At 41.2% G+C, this 20,668-nt stretch overlaps 1 protein-coding gene across 4 annotated transcripts in view; it reads left to right on the plus strand.

The window, feature by feature from the left end:
• The window catches only part of LOC131462458 (partitioning defective 3 homolog), a 325,725-nt gene that overhangs the window by 286,427 nt on the left and 18,630 nt on the right, over positions 1–20,668 (plus strand). For 3 of the 4 annotated variants that reach the window (XM_058633698.1, XM_058633708.1, XM_058633723.1), the window contains one exon: positions 18,658–18,778. In XM_058633698.1, coding sequence (XP_058489681.1) covers positions 18,658–18,778 — 121 coding nt within the window. The remainder of the gene's footprint in view (positions 1–18,657; positions 18,779–20,668) is intronic. The other variant, XM_058633714.1, reaches the window with a different exon arrangement.

Below are 20,668 nucleotides of genomic sequence, written 5' to 3' on the forward strand. Positions count from 1 at the left end.
GCCCCTCCAGACATTTTGCCTCCAAATGAATGGCAATGCATTGTCATGGCAGTAAGACGGTGGCATAAACACTGGAAACTCTCTCTTAGGCTGAAATTAGGAAAACAAATGACATGCACACAAACACAGTACCACTAATACAACAGAATAAAAACTAGCAAGTGTGGGTAAATGTTGTGGATTATGCTCTGCCATTGTGCCGTCATTGGTCAACAATCCTTACATCTTAATATGTTTGCCACTGGCCTCTTCTGCAGTTGTTATGCATCCTGTTCTAAACTCCATATAGTCTGGTGGTGACAGGATTATTGACTGCTCCTTCTCGTTACCGTGGTAATCCTTAAAATGGCACTCTCCATTAACATGTCCCAGGCTTACAATATCTTGCCCCCAATGCCCCCAGTTGCTGATAGGCTGGAATTGTGTTGAGATTGAGAAAAGAGATTATGATTTTGACTAAAAGTAGGTTAAATTGCTCATTCTACCATTAACCGTCAGTGCCACCTTGGGGCTTCAAACTATGGAATGTGTGGGATTTATTTGTTATTTATCAAATAAAGGATAAGCCCTGACATGCTTGTCCTCTACAGACTTAGCTATACAAGCTATCATGTCGATAAATATATGATATGTTCATTGGTCTGCAGAGCTGTGCAATAAAGTTTTTCTCTAAATCCTGACATTTACCTTATTATTTATCTATCTAGTGGAATCATTGCAGAGATTCTGACAGGATAAGTGAGATTATTTCTCCTGGCATGGTTATTATATCCTACCCCCTCTCCATTGGAGCTTATACCCTAAAGCAAAACAGCACAATATAATACAGTTTTTTTAAGTGATTTGAGCACCCAGGGTTCCTGTGGCATTCAGTAAGGATAAAAATCTTCAGGGAGAAATCAGCAACATTCCCAGAAGCCTTAACATTTCACCACAGGGAGGGAAAGCAATAAAAGTCTAGAGATAAGATGAGCTGATGGTGTTACAGCAGTAATGATGCTTTCGCAGTTGCTTCATCTAACATTTTCTACAGCTTTTATTCTTTTCTGGTTTTTGTTACAGACCCAAGAGTAATAGTGGCTACTCCATATATCTATGGTCATGTATTTGCACGTTTGGTGTCAGTATTCACCACAGAGGATGAACCCTTCAATCTCTTTGTACAATGCATGCTACATGTTGCTTTGCCACTGAGGGCTCCTCAAACTCCTGACCTTTCCCCAGGTCTGGTTTCTTCCACCAATGTGTTGGAATCATAAAGCAGATTACATGTTTCACGACACGTGGTTGGGCAGTAGTTGCTTTCAGGGCTCTGTTCACATCTAATGGACATGTCCATTGTGAGAGAGCTAAATTGGCCAACCTTTCCGCCCTCTTCCTACACAGCATTTGTCCATCTTTCATCCATCTTTCTTCGTGTCCGACAGTGTCTATGACACAGACGCTTCAGCAGTTAGAAAGACAATAAGATCTGGTGTCCTGAGTTCCACTGTGCACCAGGAACTGATTAAAGGAAGGTGAGAGGGTGAAAGCAGCAGGTTTTAAAGGCTACTGGCAACTTAATAAATGTGTCTGTGAAGCAGTATTTCAAAACTGTACTTTAATTGTGTCTGCAATGGTTTGATACTCTGTCACATAATAGAATAACACAACATAAAAATCCTATTAAAACTTTCAGTTTAAATCTCAATAATTAAATAATATTATTAGAAATAAAGGTAGAAACTATAATCCCTTTGCAGTAATTACATTTTTATATTTGAATGGAAATGTGTTTCAAAACTTTATTTCTACAATTCTTAACTTAAAAATGATTAGTCACTGAACAAGTTGTCATCATGTGAGCTTGGATTATGTCTGACACTAGGTAGTGGAGGCCACAGAGATGTGTTTATGTGGATAGATACGATCATGAAACATTACAGGTGTGTAGTTCAGATCAAAATCAAGGTAGGGACTAAACATGGATGTGGGCAGAGCTGGGAGTAATGTGGGATCATGTTGTAATAAGCTAACATTTATCGTATAAGGTAGCATTGGACCAACCTCTAAAGGCCCTGGCAGGGATGACTATCTTGGCGACTACTGCTTCTGTTTTTGAAATGTTTTTCTGTTTGGTGATCGGTTCCAAAATCTGCGTCATGCACAAGATGCGTGTTGGGTCTGCACGCTATGCGTGAAAGTATAGCAGGGCCTTAAGTGATAGTGTGAGACCTCCCTCCACAGCACTTCATAGGAAACATCCCCACTCTAAGCACACAAAGACAAGAGACAGTGGACTTGGCCTACATAATTGGGTAATCATTTTTTCTGCATTTGGTGCCAGCTGGGTGCCTGAGAAGGTCAGAGAACAGCATGAGGACAGGCTTATCTCCATGTTGGTGCTTGCTTCCATATGGCAGCAGACAATAGTAAAGGGCCTTGGCCCTGGACACAGCAGCATGGCACAGGACTGCCCCCACAGACAAAACACCACAGCCCACAGTGGGTCTCAGAACTGCCTCGAAGGCTTGTTGACTAAAAGACCGGCTGCCCAGCAGTGGACTGGAAATGTGGAGAGGTGGAAGAAAAAAGCAAGCAGAGAGGGACAAACATGACAGTCATTCAAGATGTTGAAATCGTAAACTTGTTTCTTTTAAGTTCTTTTTTTCTTTCAAGGCACCTATAGATCTGTTCTGGGCTGGATGGAAAATAAAATAAGAAAGGCTTTCATAATTTATGAAGAGGACTTTGACCCCTCTATTGAAACTCTACCTTTATGCATTAAGGGCTCCAAGCTTGATTAAAAGATGTGAACAGTGAAAGGTTAAAAGTCTCTTTTCTTTGCTCCACATTCTATGGCTCCTTATTCAACCTCTACTTCGACCTTACCGTTCACTGGGTTACCATGGCACCAGAACTCCTAGCAACCCAGCATAAGCTCCATAAATCAGATTTTTACTGTGTAGTACTTCTTTTAATCTCCATCTACTGACGGCTTTATTTGATTCTTTCTCTTCTGAGGGCTTTCAGCAGTAAGACCATGCTGAATGAACACCACTGTGTGTGTGTGTGTGTGTGTGTGTGTGTTCTAGTATATGTTACAACTTTAGGACCTTTTCGGCATTAACAGACCTTATCGGGACCAGTAGTCCTCATGGAGACCTGGTCGAAACGAGGCAGACCCTCATTGCTGAAGAACTGGGGAAGTTTAGGTTAAAGATTTAAATTGCGGTTAGGTTGAGGTTAGGCATTATCTGTTTATGTTTAATGTTAGGGATATTGCTTTGTTTAGGCTGTCCAAATTAAATTTTTCGCCTGTGTGTGTGTGCACGTGGAAATGCATGTGTGCATGTATGCAGGTGAGGAAAGGCCTTTGCAAAAATGATGTTTTCCAAGGTTCTCTTGACCCCCATGCATGCATTTCTTTCACACTGTGCGCCTCCTTCCATGTGTGGTGACTTTGAAATGAAGCCTCAGCAAGAATCATCAATGCTTTTATGCTGCATCGTTAATCTAGTACCAGGCTGTAATTGTACCCAACATTCCTGTCCACACAAGGAGAGGACTCCATCTCTCTTCTTCTTTCCTTTTCTTTTCAAGAAAAAAATGAGACTTAATTTCATTAAAAGGAAACTTGGCATTGTTCCGCCAGCTATGGTACTTATTCAAAAAGTGACTTTTTTTCCATGTGACTTGTTAATCACTTGTAAAGGACATCAGCTAACAAAAACCTCTCCCACTGCCACAATCAAACTTTATTATGCCTCACTGGTCCAGGTCATGGTCTTGTCTCTGAGACCATTTCTCAAACTAACAGCTCAGTTGAAGGAGGACAGCCCGGACAAGACAGAGCAGGGTTCGGGTGAGCAAGAGAGAGGATTTTGTGCATGAGCAAAATGGTTAAAGCGTCTGGGCTGGATGACACACTGCTCCAAGTGCCATTTCAGTGACTGTCCAATTGATCTGCAAGTAAATGGATGAGATGGCTTTGTAATGGCAGGAGTCTCTGGCTCTCAACAGCAGCTGTCCATTTCAGACGTTATAACCTGTGATCGATGAGAGAGCCGTGTGAAATCAGACACTGAGATTGATGAGTCGTGAGTCTCCCTGACAAAGAAAATGTCTGTGTTTTCTTAGTGTGTTTTTCACAGCTGAAAAACCTACAAGCAATAGTGGATGCAAAGTAAACAGCGGTCTCGTTTAAACATGACTAACACGTATCGCTGCTGAAGTTTACTAATTACAAAATGGTATCTCTCTGTACACAAAACCAAGTGTTGGACAGGATTAACGGAAGCCATTAAACTGTTTTCATGGCTGCATAGCAATAAAAAACCTTGTGCTTTTGTGTGTCTGTGTCTCTGAGAACACATTTCCATTCACATGTTGCATGACTGTGCATGTGAGTGTGAAACACAGTCTGACTACACGATGACTAAGATGGTGACAGAGAGAGCCCTCACCCAGTGTTGTTTTGTTCGTTCTATCTTTATCTACGTCCGGGCTGTTGAGGAGAATTCATGTGAGATCATCATTTCTAACTCTCTCACTTAACATTTGTCCACTTACATCCTGGTACCTGATGAGTTGTCTCATTTGTGTGTCCTTATTCAACACAGGAAATGTATTCAAAAGTGTATTTGGAAAAGTTGTTAGTTGAAGCCATTAGCACTTGTTGAACAGTGTTGCCATTACTGAAATAACCCAGGTGGTGGAGAACATTGGATTTACTGAAGCAATAGGCAATTCATGCTTTTTAAGTTTGGAAATCACCCACTTGGGGAATATTGACGATGGTCTTGTGCAAATATGGAGTCCTGCTCAGGAAAGCTATCATGACTTGCCAGATGTAAAATGACTAAGGGTTCACTTTTTAAACTGCCAGAAGAAATATTATAATAAGCACAGCAATCATATTAAAAGCAGAAACATTTGTACATTTTACCTTGAATTCTTTTTTCGTATCGTATTTTGCTGCCTTGTTAAAACAATTACTCCTCGGGGATGAGTAAAGTATTTATATTCTATTCTAGAAGATTGAAGAGGGCCCTCAGAAATGCAAGCAACTCAACACTTGCGATCTAATTTATTCAAAAGTAATATTTATTTCATTTTTAGACTTTTTTAGACAGACTTGTTATGGTATGGGCAAATTTGCTCTTGTTACAATTTATATTTTAAAATTAGGTTGCAATAATTTGTTATTTCTAAAAAGTTGGTCCCAAAGTAGAAAGTTTTAAAAAACACTGATCTAGACATCTCTCTTAATGTCAAGTGTCTTCGAGTGTTATTCAATTTTCCATTTACTATTTTATACTCCATGGTATAAAGCCACTGCATTTTTGGTTGCAGATAATGTTTTTTTTTTTTAAGTCTCTACAAAAGTGGCAGAAATTACACAGTCCCTTAAAAAAGTGGCCTTCACTTTTTCGGAAACTAAATAATTTTGTTCCATTTCTGGCATGTCAACCACACCCTGCTTTGGAGATTAGAATTCTGTGAGCACTGGCCAATTGGCAACCACTGTTTACTGCTACCAGCTGCTTTTCCTCATTCAAGTTGTTGCCTCTTTATTTTACACATCAATCCAATTTTCTCTCTTTTCACCCCTCTCATAAATCTTTACAAGATCTCTGTGCATGGCATAAGTTAAGCGTTGCTATATTAACTGGCCTTTGAGGCCTATTTTTGGCACACCCATGCTTTTGATCAGAGTATGACAATGGGTTTAGATAGCACTTGTTGAACTGTTTTCATTTATTCTCTTATTAAGTGTCTTCTGATGGGGATGGGTTGGACTTGGGTGGGACGCATGCATACATTTGACTCTTGCGCTGTTACGTGTTGCTGTTAAAAACAGGGAAAGTTAGACTTTCATATCTTCTCTTGTTAAAGGTTTTTATTGAATGTCTCTTTTTTCCCCCGGTTAACCCAAATGTGTCCTTCAGACACTTCCATGCCATCAGAGGTCTCAGAAGCCTGCTCTCGTGTCCTTCTCCCTGACTTCTTTAGAAGATCACCTTGCCAGTGCTTTGGTGGAGTGGTGGGCGGGAGCTGGACTGTTTAAATGTGATAATGGTTTTTAATCTGCACCAGTGATTACTTATCAGGTCCCTGGCTGGACTCAAAGACATGAAATAGAAACTGTTACCAGCTCATTGCCCTCTTTGAATTTCTGGGGGATAAATGTGAGAGGGTGAAACCCAGATGTGGTATAAGAAGGAGGCAGGGAAAAGATTTTTTTTTCCTTTACAAAGCCACCAGGGTTCAAATCTAATTCGCCAGGCATATGGAGTTATCCTTAATCCTGTCAAATGCACTGACAGGGAAAGCTGTCACTTTCCTTATGATCATATGGTCACAATCAGCCCTCCAGTTATTTATAGGTCTCGTCCCTTCATACATTCACGGCTATTATGGACCCACATACCCAGACACTTAACAGCACTATGAGATCATAAGAGAGCATATTTACTTATTAAGTATCACCTCTTTACTGTCCTTTTGAGCCATGAAGTACATTTTATTATATAACTGTGGGGAATTGTGCTTTTTTTAATGGTTTCACATTCTAGGAGCTGTTTATGGTCTTCAGCACTTTCACAGGAACTCACCCAGGAATAAAACAGCACAAGGACCAAAGGCATTAAATAAACACCTTTCTGTCTATAACTGACTAGTATAGAAATTAATTGAGTAATAATATATTCAGCGAAGTGTTGTATATATACAGTATAGCAGCCTTAAATTAAATGCTAAAGCTGATGGTAAATAACAGGATATTCAGTTGCACTTGTGTGGGAGGGAAGCTAATTAAATGTGCTTCAGATATTTCCTTGTCCACTTGGACTAGCCACTCAGTTACCAACAGGGCAATTATTGCTTCATTTTCCACAGCATGGCCATTGCTTTTGTGTGTGTGCTTTTTTCATACTTGGAGAATATGTGTTAACTCAGCAGGTTGAACATTACCAAAGACCTCTATTGTTCTCAGCTCTATTGAGAGTTCTCTGAACAGTAGCCTATAATTAAAGGGCTCACTCCTATTTAGTGCTTTTGTTCCGATGCACCCTCCCCTCTCCCCCCATGCTGGAGGTTAGGGATAATGAGCACTTTTTTGTGTCCGGCTGTGCATGCGTACATGCGTGTATGCCTGTGTGTATGCAGGCAGATGTAGGGACAGTGTCTTAATTTAGTTTTGACTCACTGGTGCATTCATTCACACATCAGCCAACACAGTCACCATCTGTGGCTGAACCCATGACTGCTTTTGGGGTTAATCCCCTGTGGCTCGTCTGGGACTGTGGGAGCATCCACGGAGCTTTGTCCCTGTCACTCATTCCTTGAACCACCTGAAGGTGACAGTATTTTGCCTCTCAGCTCCCCGCACTGTAACTGCAGTCTAACCCAAACCCCCACTACCACAGTCAGCCACCTAACCAGGCCTGAATAATTCTCTCGGACATTACAAGATGCATTAGGAGGTTGCCTGAGTGCTTTGCAGTGTCACATTTAAAATGTGGCTCTTTCATAGGGTTCTTGCCAAGAACATGTAACCTTGCAAATGAGAGGAAAAAAGGGTATTATAATATAGAATAACACAAGTGGTGCTCCAGTATCATTTTCTATGGTTTTCTCATGAAATTGAAATTGACTGCTGAAATGACAGACACGGGGGTTTCTCTTTGAGGAGAAGGGTAATTACACGTAATGTCTCACATGGAGGACTCAAACTCTGCATATGTGCTTTATTTGTTCTTTTAGCTGCCCCTTTTTCATCTCCTACCCTCACAATGGATCCAGAAGCAGTTTAGTCTGAGGATTTAAAGAGATTACATCGTGATCTGGCCTGAGATAATTGCTCAAATGAAGGGACGTCCAATAACCGCAGCAAGAAGAAACAGAAATATTCTAGTCTGTTTTGTCTTGACATATCTGTGTCACACCAAGATGAAAATATCTTAAATTGTTGGAATGTATTGAGCGCTTTCAGTGCGTCTTTTGATACTCCAAACTTTTTCTTTTGTTTAAAATGCATTCATCAGTTCAGTTAGATTGCAGGAACTTCACTTGCTTCAGCAGCTACCAGGTTTTTGGTCTCTTAGTAACAGATGGCAGCACCTTAAAAACCTTTGACCTCGTCTGCACCTCTTACTTAAACTGACATTAAAATAAATAAATTGACTGAGACCCACTTCAGCTGCGGCCTCTGTTACTAGAAGAGTTGTACACAGTGTTGTGCGTGTACACATGCTCATGGAGTGCAGCCTTTGCTGCTGTCCTTGAAGACTACGAGCTGAAATCACATCTGCCCTCATAGATTTTGGTTGAGTTGAAGCTGCTAAGTTAAGAGCTTTTGAATTTCTACAAAACAAAAGTCTTGTTGACCTTTCCTCACCCTCCACATTAGGAGAACGTTTTCCCACAGAGGGTCAGGTTTATTTATTTAACCCAATGGAGATTAAAATAATTATACTTACTATATGTACTTACGCAAATGATACAGTTGTGCCCCCATTGGTCATTCCCAAGCCTGAATTATTGACTGTTATTGCTCCTGATTAGCGTGTCGGTCACATGGGGAAGTGTTGGCTTGTGGTCATGATGATAATTGAGATCGTAATCAGAGGCAATTTTTTGCGTGTGTGTGTGTACGGTGGTCATAGCAATGGGTGGACAAGGCTGCCAGCTGTCATGGTGGCTTGTGATTGATTGATGTCTGATCTAAGATGATGGACGTGCACTCACATTAAGCCGAGCTCGTCGCGGTTTCAGCAGTTTAAGGCAGCGCTATGGCTTCATGAAGAGAGAGAGCCACTCTGACCATAGATCATGGCGGTGACAGGCCAACATTATGTCTGGCTGGGTTGATAATGATGTCGTGAATGTGAGGGTCACAGGTTGAAAGGGTATTAACATATGTAAGGCTCCTGTAGGTTGATGGGTGATAGCGGTAATGGCAGAATGTTTTCTTCGCTGATTTGACTTGTGTGAATTTATGGGGGTTATTGTAAAGGCTTTACAGCCGAATAGACATTCATTTTATAATTAGAATCAGGTCATTTTTAATCATATCCAAAGGCAAATCACTGTTTCTTTTGCAGCAATACACAGTTAGAAAAAGTTAAAACTACTTTTAATAGTAATGAGCCAGTGCAGGATCCAGTCTGTTCTAGTGGTGCAGAATAAAAACAGAGAGAGCTGCTGAAGTTTTTTTTTTTATAAACACTGAGCTGTGGAATCTGGAGTCACACACTCACAGAGATGATGATGTTTCTGTTGTTGGAGGAGAGCTGTTCTATTCCCTCACTGCTTTCCATCCTCCTCATCCTCCTCTGGGTCCTCCTCTTCCTCCTGGATTCTATGGCCTAATTTTATTCATGGTGAAATAAACATGTCAGATTTCTCTCAACTAGCCTGTTTGGCGTTGGTTACAGCTTAAATAAGTCATCAGTCAAATAAATAAGGCAAAAATCAGTTCAAAACAATAAACATGAACAAATGATACAGACTTTATGCACAACCCATTTTTCACCAGAAGAAGAATATTTTAGTGTTGCTTTTTAATATTTTTCAAATTATTTCTTGGGAAAGTCAACTCAGTTGTTGGTGCTTGCAATTCATTTTGGCCATTATGTAAAATGACTCAAAAGTGCTTTTATGTGAACGTTAATTAGTGTAAGTAAAAAAAAAATCTCTCTCTCATTTTTGTCCTTTTATTCTTCCTCTTTTTGTCTCCCCATCTGTCAGTATGTGCCAACCTCTTGACCTTCACATTGATTATTACACACCATTGATAGCCTAAATTGAAATGATGCAGCCGCTCTTCTGTCTGCGTAGCTATTACTAAAGGTCATAACCTATGACCTAGGCCCTCTTCCCTCTTGCTGGCTTTCAGAGAAGGACCTCAAGACTAATCCAGTAATGGAGAGTACAGGAGGGCAGCAGCCAGTACTGGACAACAGGGGATGGTGAGGAGGGGGAGGGGAAAAGGATTACAGTTCCCCTCACTCCATTTTTTCTCCACCTTCATTCATTCACTCAAAGTAAAAATCAACCGGTGACCCTGAGCCTCTCACCCTTTTCTCTCCACTTAAGGTTGGGGCCACCTGAGCCAAGAGAAAAAAAAAAATCACTGGAGTCCATCTTTTTAATTCTGCTTTATTACACACTATCAATATTGTTATTGTTTAAAGTGGCCCTGGCTCCAGCCCTGCTCTGACTGACAGGCATCCCACTGTGCCTTGTCGTTAATTATGTATGGAGGAAGTAGCAGCTGCACAGGGGGTCGGGGAAGAGATGACCGGGGGGGGGGCTGCTTGTGTATGGGATGCAGAGGGAAGCTACGGAAGCCTGGTGTGAATTATTTACCGGTGAATCGTGGCTTTTCCTGCTGAGTGTCATTCACTGACATTTGGAAAGGGGGGGGTGGCGCGATTGCCGGCATTCAGCGCTGTGTGATGTCGTGCTGGTGTAAAATGAGATACTTTGTGGCGTAAGCCTTCAAGGGAGAACCTGTGGGACCTTGTTGCCCTAATAAAAGACAGGATATCTGCTCTGCTTGTTACAGGCTAAAAGAGATTTTCTTTTTTTAGGTAGAAAATGATTGTACGTGTGACCACTGCTGCAGTGAATCACTCAGCCAAGCCTACAGAAAATGATGCACCAGATGTTAAATTATACATTTCTGTATATATATATGTAATATATGGGAAATGCATCAGCTCTGCCTAGGCCTATTTAAAATCCAATATTAGCCTTTCATTATACATGTCCAGAGTGTGTTATTGCAACAACATGCTGTAGCAGCAGATGTACAAAATGAGGTCAGTCAGTACCTGCACTAGGAACCATTCTCTACTCTATTTACATGCTGATATAGTTGCATATTGAAGGACCACACCGGTGTTGGATAAACACAACCAGCATTGGCACAAAGCTCAGTTCACAACATAATTGTGTCACAAATTGTAAAGTTTCTCCAACTGTTAAGGCAGCCGCTGCAATTCAGTACACTTTTAAGTCACAGTACTTTTCCACTGCATGGTAATAAACATGTAAGGGATTATTTGGATAAATGGTGTTTAAGAGTCAAAGGCTAGCCAGGTTAGTACATCTTAGTACCATAATGGTTTCAATTAAGTTTAAAAACACTGATTTCAAATAATATGAAAATACCTAAAATTTGCAAAACGATGACTTACCAAGGGCAAATGTCTGTCATTGCAGCATTTTTTTTTATATTTTATTTACTATTTGTTTATTTACTACCATTTGAAGTTACAATAGTTTTGAATTGTACACTTGATAGTACTTGATGAAAGGTGAGTCATTCTGGTCTTAAGCCAGGATTCACCTGTGGAACAGTTCAAGAGTCAAGGTCTCCTTGTTCTGCTCTCATGAGTCTGTGCTGAGGCAGTGGCACAGTCTCAAAATACAAACTGGAAAAGTAAGTCAAGTGGAAGAGGAGGAGAGGTTTGACAGGGGGTTGTGGGATCACAAAGCAGCGTGATGAGCTCAGCTGGACCTGACTGGGCAGGTTGTGAATAATTGTTGTATTTTGTTTGTGGCAGTGCTATAAGAGTGGCACACTTGAATAACAAGAAGATTCCTAATCTATAATTCTCAACCATTCAAAATCCTATATTTGTTTCATATACTTTTAATTACTTTCCCTTTAATTTTGCAACAAGTTACAGACGTTAATTCAAATGTCACATGTGGCATCTGTTCACTTGCTCACTCTCAAAGATTCACTTGGCACCATCGTGTCTAAGTGCCGACAGTTATCCCTCTCTGGGTTTTGGACTGTTACTCAAAAGAGAATCCTACAAAGATGACTTGTCATATCAGTCTCACTAGGCATTCATTTTAGGCCACATTATCTAAAATGCAGCAACAGAATTTATATTTCATGGCGCCAACCTATTCTTAGACTAAATATTTTTGTGTCGGGGTCCATAAAAAGGATACTGGAAACTGTAGTCATGTAGCATACCCCCAGCTCACTTCCCTTTTACCCTCTTCATGTCTAGCTAGCTGATATCTCATAAAAACTGTCCTTAAGGCCTGACGGGCTCATAAAAGCTGAGCTAACCTGTTTAGATGGATACTTAAGCCTATGGCCTTCACACCTTATTTAAGACTGACTCTTCACTCTCCTTACCCCAAAGAGGAATGTTGACTCATCAGATGTCATAAAGCACTTTAATACCGCACAGTAAAGAGATAGAAATACCTGCATTTAAAAGGAATTTCTCACCCTGTTACGGCTGCCACATACGTATTCATGTGCTCATTTGAAAAAAAAAAAATAAAGATTTGCTGCATTAGTTTTTATCTGTGCTTGCAATACGTGGGCACATGAGTAGCTTTAATCATTAGCTTGCAGTGAAGCTTTTTCTTAGTGCAAAGTGGCACTCACTCTGATGTGTGTGAATGCATTATGCAGTCCGAGCCATACTCCAAGTCCAACTCTCTCTCTCTCTCTGTCTCTCTCAGAGTGAGCAAGTGCCTCTGAATCAATGGACTGGGATTAGGGGCTTTAACTTCAAAGTTCATGTCTCTTTTTTCATCGAGGACACAGCTGTCAGTCAGAAGCCGCCTCGGTCCAGAAAATAACTTATGCCAACTAGAACCGTACAAAAGTTGCCAGCAATTGAGGTGAAGAAATGTATTATTGTCCAATTTTAAGGGAGCACATCACGTTGAGCTTCCACCTTTGCCTGGTGTTTTATTTCTGTGTGAAATAATATTAGAATCAATCAGAGAAGTAATTCTGAAGAAGATTGCTCCTGCTGCTGCTGAATGTAGTGGATTTGAATCATAGCGAAACAATCTTTTTTTAAGTGTTTCATAGAATGTACCCCTGCATATGTTTGTTTTTTTTGTGTTATTCTAAACAGAGTGACTTTTGGAGCTCAGCTTCTGTAAGTTCCATTCACTTCAGATTGACAGCCACTATGACCTCCTGTCCGTCCTTCACAGTGAGGTACAGCAGCTGCCATCTGCCTCACAAGATCATTTGGACAATTGATACATTTCTAGACTGCACCTGAGCATTACTCTTTTCTTTTTTTCTTTTTATTTGTATTTACCAGAATATTCAGGCCATTCAGCTGGCTCTGCCACAACATTGGCTTCATTCCTTTCATTGGTGCCATATCTCCCCTGATTTTCTTTAGGGAAAGGTCACATCTGTTTTATTAACAGGAGTAAAATATCTATGCAGCCCAGAACGCAGAAACAAAATGCTGTTAATCACCTGGAGTGTGTTTCCTTTGGAAAGAAAGTTGTAAACTTGCCAGTGAAGAAGGCTGGACAAAAGGCATTGACGCCACCTCTCATAATTTGACAGCTGTCAGAGCGATTCCTCACTTTTGCACCTGTATTTTGACAAATTTCTCAAACTGCCAGAAATTAGGCCAGAAATGTTGACATGTAGGAAGCAGTGGTTGAAGCATGTGTCTTTAGGGTAATAAAGCCAACTAGGGTGAAATTGAGCCAGGCTGGGTAGTTGGCTATACGTGATCTGAGGAAATAGGCTTTCTGAAATACTGAGTGGTCTAGGTTCCTACAGAGACCAAGTCATATTCAGAGACCTATGTTTTTCTTGCGTTTTCTTTGAGCTGCATTTTCTAAAGAACAACCCTCTGTGGGTCCCTTCAGGGCAGAGTTGTATCTTAATTTTTCACACCAGGGAAGGGAGGCGATGAACGATACACCAGGGGCCAGCAATGTTGGACAGTCTCTCAAAGGGAGCAGCTCCACTCTCAGCGCTTCTTTCCTTTGCTAATCAGAGCTCCATTCTCCCCAGTCACGTCACTAACATGGTCTAGGCAAGCAGCCCAGATGATGGCCTCCCAAGACCCCCAAAAACCCCATATGGAATCTGAAAGGAATCGTGGATGGACATGCACATGCTCATTCACACAGCTCAACGAGAGCAAGAGCCCTCATTTAGAAGTGGGGATTTTAGCTGGCGAGGCGCCAATGTCGGTGCATCAGTCGCAGGAGGACATGGGTGAAGTCAGAGCCTGACAAATCCATGGTATTATCAGGCCTTTGTCCAGCCTGCAGCTGTCACTTACCAGGCAAGTGCGAGAGGATGAGGAGGTCAGAAGGGAATTCATGACCTTTTCCTGTAACCACAGAAGGCGAGATGCATTCAGAGATAAATCATATGGGAATAAAAGGAAGAAAAAAACATGAAGGAAATATAAAAGTAAATGAAATAAACTGTAAGTTCTTATTAAAATTAGAAAGAGAGTAAAGAAGATTGCAATATAGGCTTCAACTGTTCATTTGCCACAAACATCACAACTGGCTGGCCGATGTATGCTGATTTCCTGCTGCTGAAAAAATGTTTAATCTTTGTCCCAGTTCTTCTCAAAAATGACCAGCGGTAATGCATATCTAATCTATTCCAATCATCGCAGTAGGTCCCAAAGGCTGTCCATCTCCCCAAAAATGCCTCATCTCTGTGTCTTTGAAATAAATGAAAGTCCATGGGGTGACAGAATAAGGATGAGCTAAGCCTTTGACTCAATGCAGGATTGCCAACGGGCCCAAACGTAAGAAGCCTGCGCCTTCATCTGCTGCGTGGAGATACTGGGGCCAGAGCAAAGAAATCAGCAAAAAAACTGATTATCTGATTGAATTTCAATCATCACCTATCAGATAAGGAATAACAGAGCGTCTGATTTGGAAGTCAGGCCAGAGCTGTGACAGTTCAGCCTTTTTCACTTCAGCTGAAAATGAACAAGTCTGTGACAACTCCTGTCAAACTTCATATCTTTAGAAATAGTATCTCCAGGATTATAGCACTGTGTTGTTCCCATGCTAACTGGCCAGGACTGGCCCCTAGCCTAAGCTATGCTGTTACGACCCATGTTGGACTCCCAGTGAAAGGCTCACTCCTTATTGCGCAGTGGCAGTGTTTGTAGGTCATGCTGACAACCACCGCAGCTTTGATCCACCAACAGAAGCACATAGGGAGGACAGTGGCATAGTATGCATCCTTGGCCTAAGCCTTGTGGGTGTCAGACATCTGCCAAATCCACCCTGGATCAAAGGATGACTATTACACAGACAGGCATCCACAAACCCGCAACTGCTGCCTCAGAGGGCCCATGACCTCTGTCAATGGGTCAGGTTCGAAAACGCAGGTGGGACGTACACCAAAGACTAATACCACTCCTCCTCCATAATCTTTTGTAAAACAAAGGCACCAGTAAGGGTGTTGCTACAAGGTGTAATGAATACAAGTATGTATCAGTCGCAAAGCTTTATTTGCCTTAAATTCAGTCACCCTGTTGCTTGTTCTTGTTGTATTCTGTTTTTTTTTCTTCTTCCCTGCCTATGTTTTAATCCTTTCTAAATAAAATGAGGGTGAGTTGGAGCAGAAGCAGCAGGAGGACGTGGAGATCAGTTGAGGGTCTGTTGTTGTTCAGACAGGCTTGAATCCTTGTTGTTTGACAGGGCTCTGCATGCCTGTGAATTCACAGGTTCAGCTTGTGCAGTAAGCCGCCAGAATAAGCTTTCAGACAATCTATAAATACAGCAGCAGTGTGACTTTACTGAATACAAGCGTCTCTAAAGCGAGGAGACGGGCGGCAGTGAGATTGTGCGTTTGCTTCTTTGTGTTTCTTTCTAGGTCTGTGTGTTACGTGGTTATGTTTGCATGCATATGGGAGCAGCATCACCAACCTGAGAGGCCATGTGCTGACATTTCAGTCTGCAAACACACAAATGAATTCTGAGCAGATCTCATTATGCAGGGCCGAATGAAGATGCTGGCTGTGAAAATTCAGCGGCATATGGATACTTTATCTCCCCCATGTTTTTTAATTACTTTACAGGCCGTATTTTATTTTTCATTGACTTGCATTTTAAAAAGAAGACTCTCATGAGTAAAAAAAAAAGGCACAGTGATGAAGCCCCATAAGCTCATGCGATCATGATGCAGACAACCACAAGGCTTATAGCTCATTCATATTCCATCACAGACATACTATGAGTGACACATGCATCCAATCAACGGAGGTGATCTTCGAACATAAATTGCTACTAGTTTTTCCACCAATTTTTTTCTCACAGTTCTTGTTCTTCGGGCCCATTACAGACACTGATGTATTCAAGGTGATTTGTAAGCGGTAGCATCTGATGCATCAGCGACAATCATGCTGACTAATTATGCATTGAAGTGCAGAAGCATTGGGGAGCTCTCAGGGAAGGCAGCAGAATCCATCTTCTTTATGTGTGAAGACAGGCCTTCTGCTGACTGTTGCGGTGATGGTGAAGTTTCTGTTGCCACTTAGCGGTTGATTCCTGCCATTCCCCGATGCTCAGCTTTCCAGCTCTCTATTTCTTGCCATATGAATACATTTACACTGACAAATTCCATGAAGTGCTTTCCAAGAATTCCATCAGCTTCAACCCCCTCAGTGGATGAAAGACCAAGGGGAGAAGCCCCTACAGATAATCAAGATAAAGCATAGGGCCCCTTTGAACTACCATGACAAATTCACCCCTCGTTAAATCCCACCCCCACTCCCATCTCATTCTCCATGCAATATCCATTTCTCACTCTCGGAGAAATATGTTAAATTGCCACACTTCTATTTCTTTAATTTTAACTCAAGATCTAGTCTTTGCTGTTCTTCTTCCATTCCATAACCCACCGCTTTATACAACACATACCGGAGCAGACCTGAAGTGATGTCCAGGCCATCCCTCTTTCTTGTTGCATTAGTGTGTGAGTGAAGGGCAATAGGTTTTGTTATTTAGTAAGTGTATATGGTCTTGTTTATGGCCTGGGTTGTGGCCCTTTGTCTGGATCCCCAGCTGCCTCCTATTGCACCTTCTGATTCCTGGTGCATATTTGAGATGCTGATGCCAGCAATCACCCTTCCCGGAGGGTCATAGAGGGAAATTTACAAGGCTGTTTGTTTGGGCCTCGTTTTCCGTTTGACCAGCTTGAGGAATTAAGTTAATTGCGTGTACTGGGCTTCTCAGTTTGGTCTTTTCCCACTATTTACACTTTTGGCACACTTTGATCAGAGATGGTGCTATGTGCCACATAAAGAAAATCAGTTTGGATACAGATGTGATTTTATTGTTTCTTGTCTAAGGCACACACTTAAGTGCAACACATATATGGAAGGTTTACGGTGTAGTGGTGTGTTTGGCGTCAACAAACAAATGTAGAGTTCTTTCTCTGAAGCTGAGAATGTTCTATTTTACTTCATCTTCTCTTGCAAGCTTGTGTTGTCATATATATAAACAGTCACGTGTTATTTTAGGGATTTCATGCAAATATGAATGGAATACTGACTTTGTAACAAATAGTGTTAGACAGACTTCACGTTAGCCCAACAGCCTAAAAGCACAGGCTATCTCACATCTCAGTGAGCCACTTAATTGCCCACATCCACATCAAAAGCTTAATGTACACTCCCTTCACTCCCCCACACATAAAGCCATAGGAATCAAATGGTGTATAACTAATACGATTGATTTTGACCAGGCAATATGAATAATATGGCAACTGCGTTTCACTACTCAGTGCTACTCAGGGGCATTCACTGAGATCCATGCTTCCTTTATGAGCTTCTATTTATTGTGCTTTTAATGATGCTTGATTGGCAACGTGTCCTGGTGCCCATTATCATCAGAAGGATGTGCTCATTCTAATCTGCAGATATCACCATAATTATGCCCAGAATCCACAGGGGCCAAATAAGCATTCCATTTCCACTGGTAGCATGCCACCTGTAAGTGCTATCCCAGCAGACATGCACAATGACAGGGTGACAGGTCTTTGGGTCAAGAGTATATTCGTGTATAATATTTTCAGTATCGTCTCTCCTCATCGCTATTTTTTTTTAACTTCATCCGCCTGTTGTCCTCGTCTTTGTCGAGCTGGCCATTTCTGTTTCTTTATCCTGGCTGACTTTGTTTCTTTCCCTTGTCTCACATGCTCTTGATTAACCTTTCCCTTTCTCAGTCAGCAACACACTCAAGCACAAAACCTCCTACCTTTATCTTCCTTTCCTTCCATCCCACTCCCTACATCCCCAAGCTCCCAACCCCTCCCAGCACAAATTCCTAACCTTTGGTCACATGTATCCCTGTGGTATGCATAAATACAGGCCGATTATCACGCTGGCTGTCTTGTCATAATTATGCATTTTGTCATTTGCTGCCTCTGTAGCTGCTGATAAAAGGGGACGCTGATTAAGCTGAAGGGAGGCTATTGATTCCTATTGACAGGCCCCTCAAAGCCCTTTAATGAAGGGGGATATAAATGAGGGTTTTTCCACAGTGTTTAATGACTGTGTACAATAAAAGGCCAACATTCTCTAAAAGGGATATGCATCATTCACCATGTTGCACAGGGGACACTTTCAGTTATAGGGAAGTTAAAGAGCAATAACTGAAAAGCGGAAGGGTGGGAAGAAAAGGCATGTCGAGAGGTCACTCAGGTCAGATCAAATGATCCTCCACACAATTTAGAGAGGTGTAAGCGTGGTCAAGTGAATTTCTTTAAAAAAAAAAAAAAAGCGTTGTGCCAAGTGTTATTTCCGAGTGGCATTTTGCTGAAAAACAGCTCACTGTGATGTCTCGATTCCAAACTAGTCCCACTGTCTTACCTCCTGTGTCTCTCCTCCCCAGCAGTCAGATGACTCCAAATAACCACGATCGGATACAAAGGCTGAGGCACGAGTTCCAGCAGGCCAAACAGGAGGACGATCTGGAAGACCATCGGCACACCTACAGTTTCGACCAGTCTTGGGTGAGTGTCCATCAGCGCAGCACTCTGCTGCTGCCTCTGAAACACACAGGCTTTACCAAAACCAGTTATCTCCAGAACCACCAGCTCTTTATTTGTGTAATTACATGTGACCTGACCTTATTTTAGCTGGGCACTTTTCCTTAATATGCCATAATAAAATATTTGTTTTTAGAAACAGGCTGTAACAAATTAACACTTTAATTCTTCTGGGAACCATATCTTATTCAGTAATGATTACCATTAGTATTTATTATATTTGATTACATACTCAGAAAGTTGACATGGTTTCGTTCGATGTTCTTTCTGAAAGATGTTTGTGGTTTAAAAAATGAGGTCAAGTAGATTCCTGCGTTATTCCTAGGAGAATTTACAGTATTTATTTGACAGTATTTATTTGACTACAGCTAAATAGTGTCATGATTTCCCAAAAGTCACTACATTAACAACAGTGATGCATGTGAAAGTAATTGGAACACTGGAAGAGGCCCAGAATAACACCACTAGGCACTGGTTATATGAAACATAACAATTGTGTGACACTATCTGACACTTTGATGCTTGACAGAATTTTACAAAATGTACTCTGAGAATGTAGTTTAAACCCTGTTTACTGTCACATCTCCAGCGAGACAACTGCAGCACAAAGATGATGCAATTGGAGTTCCAAATTCAATGCTGGAATTAAAGTTGGAAAAACATCCAAAACCATTATTTGAAAAAAGCTACACCAGCTGCTTTCAGATGTCCAATGATGTCCAGACAAATTGGTCGGAGGGGCTGTATGTGAGAACTCAAATGTGTGGAAAAGTTGAACTAAACGTTCTCTGGAACTTCCCTGGTCAGATCTCTGGATACGATCCAGGTGAGCCCATGTGACAACACAGTAAAAACAGATAATTATCAGAGAGTGAATGGGCGAGTGTCCTACCTCCTACGTGCTCAAGCCAGACGCCACCCCTTGCCTAGATATTCGGGATATTCTGTTGCTGTTATGAAAGCATCTGACCCAGACAATTCCCCCCTGCATTGTCTGTATGTGAATATGTCCACACCCAGTTTTCCAAGTGTTCTTATGGAATTTATTATGTGAAAACAGCTTATGTTAGTCACATCACTATAACAGTTTCTTTCAAATGTCATTAAGCGTAAGGAACAACTTTCTTCATACATACCTTGATTGATCTGTAGTAACAATGAGCTTTACTCCTCATTATTAGAAAGAATGTCATCAAGTTAATTCCTTTAATTCATCCAGACCTTGAAGTTAAAAATAGTTTTTATATTATACTATTCAATAAAATATGAGTAATCCAAGAAGAACAAATCGGAGTCAAAATAATAAGGTAAAATAACGAGGGAGACGTTGTTTTGTCATGTGACATTTTAAAACTGATTGTAGAAAAATGGTGGAGCAGTTTGCTAAATTGTGGCTAAAAGTATTTGACATGCTGTTTTTAGAATGATCAGAATTATTATCAGAAAAATGAGTTATCTTTTATCTTATCTTTTCTGAATGATTTGTGTCAGATATAATAGCACATTTCCCACTGGGTTCTTTTCTTTAGCCAAAAAGCTCTTTATTTGCTCTGGATTAACGTCAGTGTTAGTTCTACTGGTGGCTGAAAACCACTGGAAGCTGAATATCTTACTCCACTGTTTTTCTTAATCCCTCTCTTCCTTTTCTTTCTGTCAGACTGAGACATTAACTGTTTGTTCAGAACTCAGTAGTCTCTCTCTGTCTCTCATCTGAGCCTCTGAGCTCCTAATTGCTTGTCATTGTTGACATTGTTGAGCATACCCCTGCTATTCCACGGGTAAGAAGATATAGGGCCAGCCTTGGAGTATTGAAGTCTGTTTTTATTAGCCCTGTTTCATGTTATTTCAGTCCTG

The sequence above is a fragment of the Solea solea genome, chromosome 1 (genome assembly GCF_958295425.1).
Source record: "Solea solea chromosome 1, fSolSol10.1, whole genome shotgun sequence".
In the NCBI taxonomy this organism is placed as follows: domain Eukaryota; kingdom Metazoa; phylum Chordata; class Actinopteri; order Pleuronectiformes; family Soleidae; genus Solea; species Solea solea.